Below are 16,865 nucleotides of genomic sequence, written 5' to 3'. Positions count from 1 at the left end.
ATTCTCTTTTTTTTTTTTATACTAAGAGAGTTTGGAAAAAAAATTAAACATGTTCAATCCTTGTAGTAGGTTAAGATCTGTATCTCAAAAGAGAAGAAAAAGATCTGTATTGCTGAGCATTATGCAAGTTTTTTTCGTTTCATTTTGTCAATCAATCAATCAATCAATCATATTTTATTGTCATTGTTCAGGAGAACATAGAAATTTGTTTTGCTCTGTGGTAAAAACACATTCCAAAAGGCAGAACAAACACAAACAAAGAAACAAAGTGCAAAAGTATGGAATATTTACCTACAATTTAGAGCCCTAATTGCTCTAGGAAAGAAACTATTCCTGAATCTAGTAACGTATTACTGTACAAAAGTAAAAAAAAAAATACAACACCACACATTACCTGATAACCGAATCCCATGTGGATACTTCATTAGTAAACATAATACACTAAGATAGTAAAAGGCATAGGCACACGCTCCCCTGGTAGCCTATTTTTGCATAAGGCCATTGAAAAAAAAAATGTGTTATTTAAGCCAATTTCTGTCTGAACAGCTTTTCGAAAACTGACCAACTTCGTAATTTAAAAAAAAATCCTATTTAAGCATCATTTCCTCTCTCAGAGGTGTAGCACTAGAGTCAACGGAGGTTAGCAGGGGTGGCCCCGAGGAGGGGAATATTTCCCCGACGAGGGCAAAGTGGGCGTGGTCGAGCTTTGCTTAAAATGTTCGGAAAGTGGTCCAGTGGTTCGGAAAGTGGTCGAAAATTTTGACAATTTCGGGGTTTCAGACGTTTATTTAATCGATTTTAGAGTTTACAAATAATGTCCAGCATACATATAATTTTTTTTTTTCTCCCCGAGAATTGTGTTTTTTTTCTCCCCGACGGATAGAGGACCCCCCGGGGGGGGGAGGGGTGGCCCCCCCCCCCCCCCCCCCCCCCGCTAGCGCCACTCCTGAGGGTTAATGCGACATAATGAAGCTGGACATACACAAGACTTGTCTGTGTGCTCAATAGGTCTATGGTATATTTATTTTACTTTACTTACGAATAATATGTTTTGGTATTTGCGAAAAGTATCACATGAGGTGTGTGACTGACATTTTGTCCTGAAATTATAAGCAAGACCAAGGGCAGATTTCCGTGGCACACTTCAACTGTAACTATCTAAATGACTATGGAATAAATTTAATAAATATTTCTAATTTTATAAAATTAACATATGTCTAATGACATTTTATATCGATAATATAAAATGTCATTAGACATATGTTAACTTTAACTAAACAACCATGAAGTAAAATAATCAATAATTATATATGTTCAATGACATTTTATATCGATAATATAAAATGTCATTAGACATATATAAAGGTAACATATGTCTAATGACATTTTATATTATCGATAATTTTTATAAATCAACAAAAAATATTGATCAAAAACAATTTTTCAAAAGTCAATTTTGACTAACAACTGATCCTAATTCTTCAGGTGGATTATTTGGCGAAGACTCTGGTGATGATGATCCCGATTATGTCGATATTATGAACCTTGCCATCGTTCACAGTAATCCTGATCTATTGTCGCTGAGCCACGCAACGAAGGAATATACTCACTTCTGGCAAGCCAACAATTACGGTAAAAAAAGTTACATCTGGCCGTTATCATCCTTTAATGGTCACTAAAATGACATTTCCAGTGCTATTCATTATGTGTAAGCCAACTCTGCCTAGTGTAATAATAATATCAGCACCTTACCTTACCTTTCGGCCGCAGCCGAGATGGTGCTAACAGCAGTTTACCAGAATTGTCTGCCACTCATTGCACCATCTGAGGTCTTCGAGGCCGAGTCCTGTGTCTTTGGCAATGATTTCGGGGAAAGTGAATGGTACTCTAGAGCCCACAAATGTAAAAATCAGCAACAAATGTAAAAATAACCACTAATGTAAAAACATAGCACCCGCTGTAAAAATATCCAAAAAAATGTAACAACATGTCAACCACAAATGCAAAAATAACCACAAAAGTAAACAAATTCGCACACAATTTTAAAAATCTGTTTATCCTCAAATCGTAAAAAACATTTCGCCTTCACTTCGTTTAATATCTTTTCATATTCATAATGACACTCTATATTTAATAACATTCCATATCATTTCATACCATGTCATATCATATCAATTCATTTCAATTTATATCATTCTATATCATTTCATATAATTTCATACTTTATAGTACTCCATTTCATATCATTTTATCTCATTTCATATAATGTCATACCATTTTATTTCATTTCCTTTCATATATTATTTCATATTTCATTTCACTTCATTTCATACCGTTTCATAACATTTCATATTGTTTTATATTGTTTCATAGCATTTCATATCGTTTATAGCTTTTCATTTCGTTTCATATCGTTTCATGTAGTTTTATATCGTTTTATATTATTTCATATAATTTCGTGTTTCATTTCATATCATTCCATATCTTTTCCTAACATATCATTTTATTGCTGCGAAGCAGCCAATTCATATTCTTGACAGCAATTTGACCTCCGAAAAGTCATTGTTTGTCAAAAAACAAAGGCCTAAGACGACTGAAAATCGGAGTTTCGTTCTTTCGTTCTGCCTGGTAAAATTAATTACTTTAGGCGACGTTTGTAGACTAACCAACACGTACCAACGTCTGCATGTCGCGCTAGCCTTATCCTACTCTAGGCCTAGACTAGCTAGGATGGTATAGGCCTAGCCTTGAAGGGACGAAGGTCCCAATGAAAAACAACGTCGCTCCTTGATAGCTAACATTGTCTATTTAACATCACAATAATTCATTATTAGACCTATAGTTGTTTTTTTTTTTTAATTGTACTCCACAAATCTCAGCCGATACCTCGCACAACTCGAGTAACGTCTCGTATCTATTGTCGTGACGTCATGGCTCGCTGGCTCACACTTGCGATGTCTCGCACTTGTGATCAAATAACACGCTGGCTCGCACTTTGGCAACACTCTTTGCCAGTCAACTCTCTTTGCCAGTCAACTCGCCCCTAGAAAACCCGCCCTTGGAAACTTGCCCCATAAAAAAATGTACACTTCCTAGACCATGGAGTCTTCAAAATAAAAATTGCAACCTTTGGTAATCAACTATATTTTCCACATACATATAAATTTTTGAAACTTTATTAAAAAAACCCTAAACTATAATTCACCACTAGACACTTTTTGACAAAAATGAACAATTACGACTTTGTTACCCAAAGAGAAGTGTTCTAATATTATTTAGTCGTGTCTCATATTGTTTTTATATTTTTATTATTCATTATTTTCACTTGACTCGCATAAATAATTTTGTTCGAAGAACATTTATATGCAGTTGTACTTCGCAGCACTTTACTTGCAATTTGCAATTTCTAGTTTTATTTATTGTTTTATATACACATGTATGCAAGCAATGAATTTTAACATTTTTACGGTTGACATGTTATGACATTTGTGGTACACATTTTTACATTTGTAGGCGAAATGTATTTACATTTGAGGTTAAACAGACTTTTGCACTTTCTTTTACATTTGTGGTTATTTTTACATATTTTGTGGTTGACATTTTTTTGACATTTGTGGTTATTTTGACTTTTTCGGGACAATGGTTTACATTTGTGGTTATTTTTACATTTGTGGTGGATTTTTACATTTGTGGACTCTATGGGGTGCTTGCCTCGTCGAGAGTATGGAAGTTTCCAAAGAAGAAAGTCTGAAATTATTTGGTCTTTTGCTCTAAAGATATGTCTTGCAAAACGAGCTCTTCTGATTGCAAAGGTGGATGTAATTGGAGGTAGGTCATTAAAATTCTGCTGTTTGGTTGGGTGGTTTCTCCAGATGATGTTAAAGACTTTCTTCATGGTCCATGTTTCTGACCCGTATAAAATAATACTTTCCACGCAGGCACGGAAGAAGGTACCGGTAGGCTTTGTACTGACTGGGATGTAGATTGCATTCCATGCTTGACCTTTACGAGAGAGGAAGTCATTTTGCTTTCTCCTTAAGATACCTGAAATCATTCACTTCTTTGAACATTCATCAGTCAATGGTGGAGATCGGAGGATGGACATCTTCTTTATTAAATACCATATCCTCAGTTTTTTGGCATTAAGATGTAATCCGGCTTTGGTTTATGATGCTTACAATGAAATATCATAGGGGGATCCTGTGCAACTGTGAGGTGGTCTGAGGTCAGAGCTATTTCACTAGCATAATCTAGATCAGTAATGTATGCCTTGATGACGTCTGGATGACATGATCTTAATTAATATTGAAACCTTTGGCATTGGGCAAGAGTGCCTCCCTTGAAGGATTCCTGACTTGGCTGTAATTTTTTTTTCTGAGGATAGGTTCTAAAACACAATTAAAAAGAAGAGATTTGTGTATTTTTGCAGCGATGTTGGTGGAAGAGAGATGCCATAATATTTTTCAGGATTTTTAAGATCACCTTTCTTAGGAACCGGAATTATTAAAGAGAGTTTAAAGCTCTGGGGTGAGTTGTCTTGAAACGTTTCTTTGCAAATGTACAGCAGATAGTGCATGAAGCAAGGATGTTTCCAAATTATGAAATTATGGCGTGTATGTAGTCGGATCCGATAGTTTTAAGTTGCCGATTTTAGATAGGAAGTCCTTAATTTTCTTCCCTGTAAGAGGACCAGTGTCAATTAGGAGTACATCTGAAATCTTGTGGAACGGAGCTTGTAAAAATGTGAAAACGGCGCTCAGCGGTACTTGTTCCTTTAAGACGGCAAAGCTGCTTAGCTTTTGTCGAGCTAATTTCCCTGTGAACATCCAAGGCGGTAGAGTGCTGATTATCCAAATGTGCTTTCTGTAGTTCCTTGGTTTTCTACTTGAAGTAATCTTCCAAAGGAGATTTTACAATCCTTGTGCAGCTTTGCCTTATGCAGATTCAAGCAAATTATAATTAGTAAAGAAAAATTGCCAAACTGCCTAGTATACATTTTGCTTAACTTAATACAACTATTTCTTTTCAGTCTGCCACTGGGTGAAGACTCATAGAATATCGGCACTACTCGTTACTGAAGATTTGTGTACCAAATGTTTCGACATTACTGCTACGTTGGCCCAAGTAACACATCCAATCTTCAACATTGATCAAGGCAGCTTGGGGTCACGTGTATTTAATATGAAAATGTAGGACGTACGCGATAAAACATATACCCCCTACCACCATTTTTTGAGTCGTTTTTAGGAGAAAATTTCGATATGCGCATGCGTCGGAAAAACTTTGCCGACATTTTGTTTTTCATCGCGAGAGGGTAAGCAAGTTCCATAATGCATACCTTGTTGGTGTAGTTGAGCAATTGTTTACGGGATCGTCGGTAGGGTTAGGCCTCTGTCGTGTTAATGTAGCAGGTGCACGTGTTATTAAAAATGAAAAAAAAGTGATCTAACCAAACACGGTCTTTACATAATGGTATTGGATCGAACGTGTTTAATATTTTGCGGAAATTTTGTTTTCTATAGCGAGAGTGTACAGTTTACACTGAAGTTGTCTGTGTTGTTTATGCGAACGTCTAGGTCCTAGCGTGAACTTAGGTAGTTGTGGTAAGTCGACTACTGCTTGTCGTCTAGTAGGTGTAACGTGTGTTTTAGTAAAAATTAACGTGATCTGAACAACATTTTACATAATATAGTATTGAATCGAATGTGCTTACCTACACATGTACTAATGTGTCTTTTACACACGATGAACACGGCAATTGACGTTGCTGTTGGTGTGCAATACACTATATAACAACTCCCTGGCAATACGTACAAAACACGACGACGACAGCAGCATTCAGTCAGTCTTGTTAGAATAAATAATATATTGGTCTACCACAAGACTACCATACAGATCAATAAACAATAATCCGCGACAATATAAAAATCAAGAGTATTTGTAACGATTGAATATGTAGCATAAATGCATTCATATAAACACAACTTACTATTCTGACCAGACTGACCTCCATTACTGGAATTAGACCCTAGAGGTCCTGTCTCTTATACACATCTAGATGTCTGTGGCTTGATAAACCACAGAGCAAAAGTTGACAGTTTTGGCGGCATTAGTTTGATAGACTATTTACAATCGTTGAAATGAAATTTCTCTAGGCCTATATATAAAAAAACGAAAAAAAAAGTGGTGCAGAAAAAAACTAATTGTGCACAGTTACTGTACTTTAAACACAGAAAAACGTACGTGTCGTCAGTATTATGAAGTTTTTTGTTTACGACTGCTGTGTAATTTTACTGGTTTACAAATAGTTATGTCATGTATGCTTGAATATGTAAAGTAAATAAGTATTCCGTATTCTTAACTCTCCGCAAACTCGAAAATAAATCATTGACCGAGGCACGTTTTATCTACCACCATACAGCGCATGCGTGACATGCATTATGCAGAGCAGTGCAGGGTTCTGGTTTCATAATTCTACTTTTTTACAATATGCGCTTTATAAGTAGACAATTATTATTATTATTATTATTATTATTATTATTATTATTATTATTATTATTATTATTATTATTGTTGTTGTTGTTGTTATTTTAATTAAATATAGGCTTCATTTGTTCTAACCCACTTAACAAATTACAAATTTACAGGCTAATTCTATTCAGTTTTCAGAAATTTGCAACCGTTTGTAAGAAAAGCTGCTGACCAGAAATGGAGTGTGCAATTTGTTAATGTCATCGACGAAGATATAGAAACTTGGACAGATATAATAAAAGAAGGCTACATCAAAAACATTCTGATCTACTGTGGCACAGAAGAGGTGCTGACAACCACATTAATGGATGTGAGTGTGAATAGACAATAACGCGTCCAAATAAGATTTATTACACTTGTTCTCAAGTCTGAAATAGTTAGGAAAATCTGGGTTTACCCCAGCATTCAACATTCTGCTAATAATTTTTTTTATGTTACAATATTTTCAAGATCTATGCAGCATCTGAACGAAAATGTAACAAGTCCATAATCTAATTATTAATATAAACTATCGCTTAAGTTTGTAAAAACTCGTGATTTATTACGGTATTGAGTAAAGTGTACCTAGTATTAGGCCTATGTGATTCTTCAGTGGGATCCTTGGAAAGTGCATCATTTTTGTTTTACTCACATCACAAAAACAGTAAGTTTTGCAATTTCTGATACAGGCTATTGATTTTGAATTGATGGAAACAGACTACCATTGGATCATAGGAAATCCAGACGTTTACTACAACGAAACACACACCGAAAGCCTTCAGGATGTTGACGCCTACATCACCAACTTCAGAATGACCGTTGATCCGAGCACAGTTTATTCTACATTTAACTTACCGTCTCACGATGAATGGACTTTAAAACAGAAACTTGTGTTTGATACAGTTTTTGTTCTCAGAGAAGCAGTCATAAGTTACAGGTGGGAAAAGTGGATAGATTTATTTCGTTTTGTGCGTGCAGTTTTGGAGGTAGCGTATATTTAGAACCGCGGGAATACCAGGGCGGAATGAGGTTTGTTTAAAAAAATCACAGGATGAGATACAAAACGATATAGGCCTACTGTCAGGCAATACACACATAGTCCGCCAGAAGTGTTATTGATCGTCAAAATATGTTGCTATGTTCCATTCAATGTACTTCAAATTCACCACCAAAAGTTTCAAGATTTTCGTAGATTATCCTTTTTATATATATTTTTTTTACTTAAAAAAAAATAATTAAAAAAAACCTCATTTGACATTTTACCTCAGCCTCAATTTGTTCTTATTTTGTTCTTAATTTTTAAACAGTTTCAGCCTCAGTGTTCTTATAAAATGTGTTGTTATAAAAAAAAGTGTATATATATATATATATATATATACATATTATATATATGTATATATATATAATTGTGCGTGTGTGTTCACGTGTGTTTCGAAACATATGTACAATATAATACAGGGTAACAGTAATGAAACTCAAATATGTAAGATGTTAACTTTAGAAACACTCAAATTTATTTGGCGAATATTTCAGCTAATCCTGTAGTCTTATGTCAACGCTTGAATTAAAATGAACATATTGAAAAAGTTTCTTGGTAATATACAATTTGAGACAATACGGTAATTAAGTCGAAAGCAAGTCGGCATTCTATAAAGAATTTATGACATATGTACAAATAAATAGTTATAAGGGTGAACAATGAATGACTAAGTGGTGGACTGTTGGAAAGAATTACAATAGACCAATTAATTCACCCATGGCAAATGAATGAATTAACACTAAAATTTATTTGGCGAATATTTCAGCTAATCCTGTAGTCTTATGTCAACGTTTGACTTAAAATGAACATATTGAAAAAGTTTTTTTGCCAATATACAATTTGAGACACAATACGGTAATTAAGTCAAAAGCAAGTCGGCATACTATAAAGAATTTATGACATATGTACAAATAAATAGTTATAAGGGTGAACAATGAATGACCAAGTGGTGGACCGTGGGAAAGAATTACTATAGAGGAAATAATTCATCCATGGTAAATATCCAAGAAGAGCAGGAAGCGTCTATGAACAAAATTAATTAAAATTATACTTAGCAATATTATAATATATATATATACACACATATATACATATATATATACATAATATACATACTTATATATCTACATATATACACATATATATACACACATATATATACATAATTATATATATACATATATATATATGATTTTATAGGCATATAGATACAACAAGCCACATAAATAATAATTAATAAAATTACTATGATTATGAACGTAATAGTAGAATAATTGGATTTTGTGAGAATTAAAAAAAAAGAATTGCAGCGTCCACATGAAACCGAACTCGGGACCTTTTGCTTACACGGCGATATCGTTTTACCAACTAGACCATAAAGGCTTTCGTTGGTTGATTCGATCAGGCAGCCACTTAAAGTCCTTCAACATTCTCAACCCATGTCCATGGCAATTCGAACAACACTAGTTTGTGCATATAATATAGCATAAAGAATTATGTCATAAAATAAGTGATTTAAACATCGTGGTTGTTCTTTTCTCCTACTTTAGTGACGAGATGAAGCGCAAGTTTCCAGGAAGGTCACTGTATTCATTGATACCCGGAGATACAATTATGTTGGATTGTGAAGATGATTGGACTGGGATGCCTAAAAGTCCGCTCACCCGTCACCTTACACAAAACGTAAGAAAAATGCTATTCTCCCAAAATAAATTTTCTAACTATAGAGGGTGTAAAAGACATTCTTTTAATACAGTGTTCAACTTTTTCATTATACACTAGAGCATTGCAAGTGGAAATATTACCAAATTACAGTGGCGGATCCATATATTCGGGCCAAGAGAGAAATTTGCACACGTGCAGTGAGAATCCACTCCAACCATCCTGGGGCTGAGATACCACAGAATTAATTATGTACACATAATAGTGTGACAGTAATAATTTTGTGGTACATAATTATTTCTGTAACAACAGAATTAATTATGTACACATAATAGTTTGACTGTAATAATTATGTGGTACCTAATTATTTCTGTAACAACAGAATGCGTATTTAAAGACATAATTAGCAGTGTCCCAAAGGGCGCCCCGTAAATTGACAGTATCCCAAACGGCGCCCCGTAAAACAAAGCTTAGCAGCCTATTTTATCATAATTCCTTATACAAAATGGAGCAAAAAGTTTACATAATACCCCTAATTATTTCAAGTAAAAAAAAAATCGAGAAAAAAAGGGAAATTGCAATAAGATTTAATTTTGAGAGTGCCATTTCCGGCCATCTAGTTTTGCCATTTACGGGGCGCCGTTTGGGACAACAAAATGCCTATTTAAAAACATAAATAGCAATGTCCCAAACGGCGCCCCGTACGTTTTGGCATAAGTTGTAGGAGCGGATGACGCACCGGTTGTGGCTTGGACTCCCAACCTTGAGGTCGGGGGTTCGGAACTCTGGCTGTGCAAATCGCTTGTGTCCTTGGGCAAGGCACTTTATCTACGGTTGCCTCTCTCCACCCAAGAGTACAAGTGGGTACCTGGTAGGTTCCAACACAACCTGCGCTGATTACTGGCTGCAATATTATGGAATGATAATATAATTTCATTAACTAATTAAATTTGGTGTTCAATGTGTTCCATATGTGTTTGATCCAATGACCGGGGTAGTAATGTAAAGCACTTAGAGGCCTTGTAAAGGCATGAAGCGCTATATAAGAACGACATATTATTATTATTATTAAGTCTCTGCACCCAAAAATCACCTTTTGTTTTGACTTCGTCTGCTCAAGCTACATGACCATATATGAGTGTACTTCAGCATTTTCCGATTCAGAGGTATTCTGAGACAAATCAAAGCATGAGAGAACTAAATTAGTGTGTGATACCTATACCGATAGGCCTATAACATAAATTTGGTCTTTGTCTTGTAGGCCTGTCTTGTGTTATTTGAGTTATGTTGCGTTTACTTTCAGTTAAATTTACATGGTCTGACAGGGCACATCACTTTCAACGAAATCGGAAACCGTGTGGACTATTCGATATCCATTTACAGTGGTAAAGGTGGCAGCATGGATATTAAGGTAAACAAAGTTTTCATGATTTTCTTTCTTTAAATTAGCTTCCGTGAAAACCTTACAAAAATATAATTTATATGAAGAAGACATTTTAATTGCCTCTTTTTAAGTACTCTTTTTAGGTTTGTCTCTAATCTCATCGAAAATGTGCTGCCTCTGTCAAATTACCTTAACATTATTAAAGTTTCTGAAATGTATTTTATTTTAGCTGCATATAAATCCGGTCACTGTATAGAGGCTGCTCTGAAGAATTTTATTTATGTTTTGTTGATGATAAGAAGACTGTAGCATTATCTGTACCCTTCATCATCACTGACCATTCCGCTCTTCATAAACGTTTTTTTTTTTTTTTTCTTCTTCTTCTTGGTTGCACCGGTACTGTACTTAAATGGTTCTTCTATTTTATCCCATTAATTATTGATTAACATTCATCTCTTATTTCGATCCCTAAACATTTAAATTGTGTGTTTGGCGTGGCCCTCCTTTATTTATTTATTATTAATTAATTCGCATCAAAGTAACTCCCCGATTTAGGATAGACGATGCTTTATTAACCAAGTCTTTTTTTAAAGGTTTTGTGGGTGGAGGTCTTTTTAGTCGTTCCTGTTGTCTCAGGTATAGACACGAAAAAGACTAGGATTAAGCTCAATAAAAAAAAATTATTAGTTTATCACCCGCTCCCTCATCACTTTTGGGAAAAATCAGATTTTTTTTTTTTTTCAATCAAAATATATTTTTATTTCAAACGGTCCTTTTTCCATCTTTTTTCACTTGAAAAGCTCAGGGTTTCTTGCAAATATGTTTACTGGTACAACAAAAACATATTTTTTAAATATAAATTTGATTCCATCCTTATGACTTTTATATATGTGTCCCTAACCATTGATTTACTTGTGATCATCGTTAAAATTGGGGCGGGGTTAGCAAAAAAAAAAACAAAAAAAAAAAACCTCCCTCCCTCATCAGTTTTTATTCTTTGATAGGGTGATAAACTAATAATTTTAGCCTTAAAAGGCGAGCATTTTGACCACTATGCTATTCAACTCTATTCAAGTCAAGTATCTCCATGTTGCAATCTATCCATGTTAATTTCACTATCTATACCGATGGTATCCATTGACGGTTTATATATTAGTTTATTTCCATCAAGTTTCCAACCCGTCCTCAACAAACTTCTGAAATGTTTTTGTGAAATTGAATTATAGATGCCCAATAATTTGTTAAAATATAATCCACACAATGAACTGAATATTTTATTGCCATAATTTCCATCACCTAAACTTAAGTTCAATTCAGATCGTTTGGAGATCAAGGTGTCTATTGGAAAATGTTATCATGCCTTCGTAATATTAAAGAAGATCGGAAATTATCTCTGGAATCTATTCACTTACGACAGATAACTTCTGTAAACACGTTAATCTAACGGTTACCTGATAACGAATTTTATGTAGGGTTCTTGTTTTAACGTAGATGGCTCTACTACGTCCCCAATCATCACACAGTGCTAAACTCGTTTCTTGGTATGAACAATCTCATTCTGCCCACAATAAAGTGGGTATTCCATTCTGTTCTTACGAAGACGTATACAAAACGCACCTTTTTATTTTCAGCCGCTCCCTTGTAAAGTTAATTTTAAAACATATTTTAACAAAACAATATTTTGACAAATATATGAAGGTTAACTGTGTATTTATGTTTTTTTCACTTGGTGCACAATACATTATTATTATTATTATTATTATTATTATTATTATTATTATTATTATTATTATTATTATTATTATTATTACTTTTATTATTATATATGTATAAATAGGCCTATATATACATATATATACACATAAATATACATATATATATATACATATATATAATTATATATATAGTTATATACTTATCAGCTGTCTCTTATACACATCTAGATGTGTATAAGAGACAGATATATATATATATATATATATATATAACCTGGCTTTGTACGGTATTCTATATGCATAATCGTGTTAATAGTTCTTTTAAAATATTATCTTTACTGCATATCCAGCGTGGTGAATGGATTCAAAATCGAAGCCATTGGGAGCAGTTATATAATGATGAATTGGCTACAGATGTTGTCCACCTTAGCATTGATCCAACGTGGACAGCAGGAAATGAGATATTCGTCGTTGGCAGCGTCATGGTGAGTGTATAGTATACATCACTTTATTTTGAAGAAACGCCGGCCGAAGTAGAGTGGTTACCGTGGAGTACCGGTACGGTACTGTATTAATGTAATGTAAGCCAATGTATATAAGTAATATGTATAAATTTTCTATAGCGCATAAACAAGGCCTCAATGTGTTGTCTTGTGATGAAATAGAATTAAAATGTGACAAAAAAAAAATGTTTTGAGACGGTTTTTAAAAATGTTGAGATAAGAATTGCCAACTTCAAGAGCCAGGAAATTATATAGTACGGTAATGGCGCAGCAACAGAAAATACTCTGAGATCCGAGTGAAAGGCTGGACCGACTAGACCTAAGATGAACTAAATTCCCAATGTAGGGAGCAGCAATGCCATGGAAAGATGTGTATACAATAAGTATTTTGAAACAATTGACTTTTCCTGAGACTATCTAAAAATACTGTATGCATGCATTGTCGAAAATCTCACCTCTCTTATGATCAAGTGATGTTGGTCTTTCTCACAATGCAGCGGTACAGTACCGTATGTAGACAGGGAGTGATACTTAGCTCAGCTAGATAAACAGCTGAGCTAACCATGAATATCAAGGGTTCCTTGTTAAACGTCTTCTAGCTTCCCTCCTTACACGTTTTCAACTGGATGGTTTAAGGAACAAGTTTGGGCTACATACTGCACACTGGGGTGGGGCGGGGGAGTTGAATAGCTTGGTGGCTAATTCAAATCATCTTCCTGGGCTAAGTTCCTGTTACATTTGCAGTATGACCATAACAGATACTTTCTAGGCCTCATGTTGAGATTTAAATTGTGTAAAGCATTGTGTGTGTATTTGTCTTGTAGGAAGGATTGCTACTCACAATCAGTCAATCGCTTCTACAATCCTTAACGCAAGTATATTCTTGAAACTCCTAAATTGTCATAGTTTCTAGACCACTTCCTAGAGATTTTTATCGACGCCCGACCACGCCCATTTAAGCTTGGTTTCCATACAATCACTATACGCTATTGCCGACAACTTCTTCGGTGATGCTGACTGGTCGGTCGAATCCGGGAGCCTTTCTGATTGAGTCGGGGAGTGCTACGCAGTATAGCGACAGTGTAGCGATTGTATGGAAACCAAGTGTTACGCTCGTAAATCCTGGCGCCACCCCTGTTGGACTAGTGGATGGTACGATAATAGAGGAATGTTGTGGCGAAATTGTTAAGTTGTTGCACAGTCCAGTATTGAGTAAATGAGCTATAAAATATGGGAGCTAAAAAAATTGCTAAAAAATCCAAATTTGTTTTTCACTATAGATCAACAGTTTAAAATGTCTTATTAATCATGTCCCAAAGTATTAGTTCTGGAAGTGGTTAACACATTGTTTAATATTTAAAGTTATTTTTCATAGTTCATTCTATAATAAACAAGGTATGCACAAATAACTTTGTAAGGCAATTGCTCAAAATCCTGTTTATCTTGACTCAGAGTACTGTACATTCACTTTACAATAACTTAGGCTTAAAATGTCCAATTTGAATACATGGCCCCTCATTTTAAAGATCACATACTCAGGTATTTGAAAATACCAATAACCTGAATTTCAATTTTTGCTACAACTTAGCCGTTTTGCCACAACATGCCTCTCTGATGATGATGATGACAACGTCTATTGATCTTTTAGGTCTCACCTTTCATGATGGATGTTGAGCTGGACTATAGCAGTACGTTGCTAGAGGATAATGAACGCTTTGAAGGGTACATCCCGGATCTTATGATGGAAATTCGCAAAGTTTTATTAAATGATGGACTGGAATTTGAGTATGAACTTGTCCCATACGATGATGGACAATACGGCTACAAGGACTTGGACAGTGAAGAATGGTCAGGTGTGATAGGAGCTGTGATTAACCAGGTGAGTATTTTACTGTTTTGGACTACTACTGGTGCAATTTACGTTTTGTAAATATTTAGGGATGATGAATCGGACTTTCTTATTATTCTTCAGGAAATTGACATTGCCACGGGACCGTTAACTATAACTGACAAACGCGAGGAGGAAGTTGATTTCACCTTACCAATTAGTGAGAGTCCAGTCCAGATACTTGTCAAACACCCTAGTTACATTTACAATACTCACGATTTTAGTTTTACATTCCCGCTTGGCGTCGAAGTTTGGTGTGCAAATCTCGTCGCTTTATTCTTTGTAGCCGGTCTTCTATGGATCATCAACCGATCTAGTACAACAGAGTGGGCCGCTGTAGCACGAAGGGGTGAAGTTCATCCAGTCAATAAGGATAATTTTAATTTTAAGAACGCTCTCTGGTTTGTAACGTCGAGTGCGTTTCTTCAAAGTTATGATGCGTCACCACGTTCGAACGCCGGTCGTATCGGCGCTGCAGTGTGGTGGGTGTTTTCATTATTGATGTTGTCTTCATATTGTTTAAATCTCTCAAATTACATGAACGTTAATAAGCAACAAGCGTTCTATCGTACATCACGTGACTTATTGCAACAAACGGAGATTGTTTACGGCTGCGTAAAAGACGGATCTACGTATTCATTGCTTGAGGATGCGAAACACGGGGACCTACGCTCTATTTATGAATACATGTTTACAAATGTATACGACCCGTACGTCAGTGATATTGGTACTGGTATCGAACGCGTGCGCGAGAGCAATGGAAAGTATGCTTTTCTTGCTGAGTCAGCTTTAATGTTAAATGAAATTACAGAGTCACCATGTAATGTATACCTGGTACCAGAAGCGATTGGTACAGTCAGGTACGGCTTAGCTGTCCAGCCAGGATCACCACTTCGCGATCAACTGTCGTACGCTATTAAAGTACTAAAGGAGAATGGCGTGTTAGAAGAACTTGACGCAAAATGGATGCGACCCCAAAGTGAATGTGACAACTATCTTAGTACCTGGAACAAACAAGGCTTGTATTCACTAACAATCGTAGACCTGAAGGGTATCTATTATATATTACTCATAGGAGTAGCGATTTCGCTCCTGTTTTTCTTCTTGGAACTCATGTGTTATTTGCTGCTTCGTCCACGGCGCCGTTATTCGCCAATGAGAGAAACAATGAGAGAAACACATTATTCATTCGGTGTGCAGTTACAGCGCTCTAAAGAAAATGTAAGCAATGAAGATGAGAGAGACCTTAAGGAAACTGCAGAACTTGACCCTACAACGACCTCCAGTACAAAACAGAAACAGTGGCTGTAAGTAGGGAAAACCTATGACAGGCTAATAGGCCTTACGGTATTTTGTAAAAAAAATAAAATAAAATCCAACTGCACAAAACGACTGTGACCCGTTTTGTGTGTTTGCCGCTAACGAAAACGGATATCTCAGAACAACATACAGCGTGCAGTGACAGTACGTATTGGAGATATAATTTAAAACACATTGTTTGGAAGCTAGACCTACTATTCAGAAAGAATTTGGACGACCAATCACATTGAAAATTGTGCGTTATAGTTTTTAAACAATGGTTAAAAGTTATAAAAATATATGAAGTGAGCCCTCTAGGATTAAGCAGACCACCACCAAACCGCCAATTATTCTAATTTTTAAATAATAGATTATTAGGCTAGTCTGTTATGTCTATAAGATAATGATTTAATGAATTGTTTAAAGAACATCTGTTGATAACGTAGACCTAGTTATAGGCTGATATATAAACTGTACAAGGCATTGACTTATCAGTTACCAGTAGCCTATTATGCAATGATTGAGGATACGTTTTGTAAAAAAATTTGTAGCGTTTCTGTCTTCCATCATTTTTGGACATGCTTTTTTATGTAGTTTTATATTTAAAAAAGTATTTGAATCAATTAAAGTGATGGATATAATCGTATTATCGATTCACAGAGAGATTCGCCAACGTTTCATATTTTACAAGTAACTTAGCTATGTCTGAGTATTTTTTTTAAATAGCGCCGCCTATATTTTGCTTGAAATTATAGCTTTTCTGTAACACATCATTTATTGATATTTTGAATTGTAGGAGCATAAATAATGCAAGTGAGATCAGAAATGTACCGAAATATATACAATAAACAAATTTCTGGTAAAA

At 35.1% G+C, this 16,865-nt stretch overlaps 2 protein-coding genes across 2 annotated transcripts in view; both read left to right on the top strand.

Moving 5' to 3' along the window:
- LOC117111484 overlaps window positions 1-5,193 on the top strand; it is a 10,833-nt gene extending 5,640 nt beyond the window's left edge. The window contains exons 2-3 of the mRNA XM_033254406.1: window positions 1,486-1,632; window positions 5,030-5,193. Coding sequence (XP_033110297.1) covers window positions 1,486-1,632; window positions 5,030-5,193 — 311 coding nt within the window. The remainder of the gene's footprint in view (window positions 1-1,485; window positions 1,633-5,029) is intronic.
- An 893-nt stretch (window positions 5,194-6,086) lies between these two features.
- LOC117111631 (probable glutamate receptor) lies at window positions 6,087-16,865 on the top strand. The gene is made up of 7 exons (XM_033254583.1): window positions 6,087-6,841; window positions 7,200-7,447; window positions 9,100-9,232; window positions 10,515-10,622; window positions 12,661-12,795; window positions 14,462-14,692; window positions 14,786-16,865. Exons 1-7 carry the CDS (start codon window positions 6,836-6,838, stop codon window positions 16,010-16,012), a joined length of 2,088 nt encoding a protein of 695 aa, XP_033110474.1. The 5' UTR covers window positions 6,087-6,835; the 3' UTR covers window positions 16,013-16,865.

Source organism: Anneissia japonica, unplaced genomic scaffold, assembly GCF_011630105.1.
Source record: "Anneissia japonica isolate Jap-2015-1 unplaced genomic scaffold, ASM1163010v1 scaffold351_len699533_cov169, whole genome shotgun sequence".
Classification (NCBI taxonomy): domain Eukaryota; kingdom Metazoa; phylum Echinodermata; class Crinoidea; order Comatulida; family Comatulidae; genus Anneissia; species Anneissia japonica.
Note: the sequence above shows the minus strand (reverse complement) of the source record. Positions and strands in the feature narration are given on the sequence as shown.

What these genes read in the sequence shown, in the direction of transcription:
- LOC117111631 (XM_033254583.1), top strand. An exon ending in CCCGTCACCTTACACAAAAC is followed by an intron (nt 9,233 to 10,514) that starts GTAAGAAAAATG and finishes GTTTACTTTCAG; the next exon opens with TTAAATTTACATGGTCTGAC. An exon ending in TCGTCGTTGGCAGCGTCATG is followed by an intron (nt 12,796 to 14,461) that starts GTGAGTGTATAG and finishes TTGATCTTTTAG; the next exon opens with GTCTCACCTTTCATGATGGA.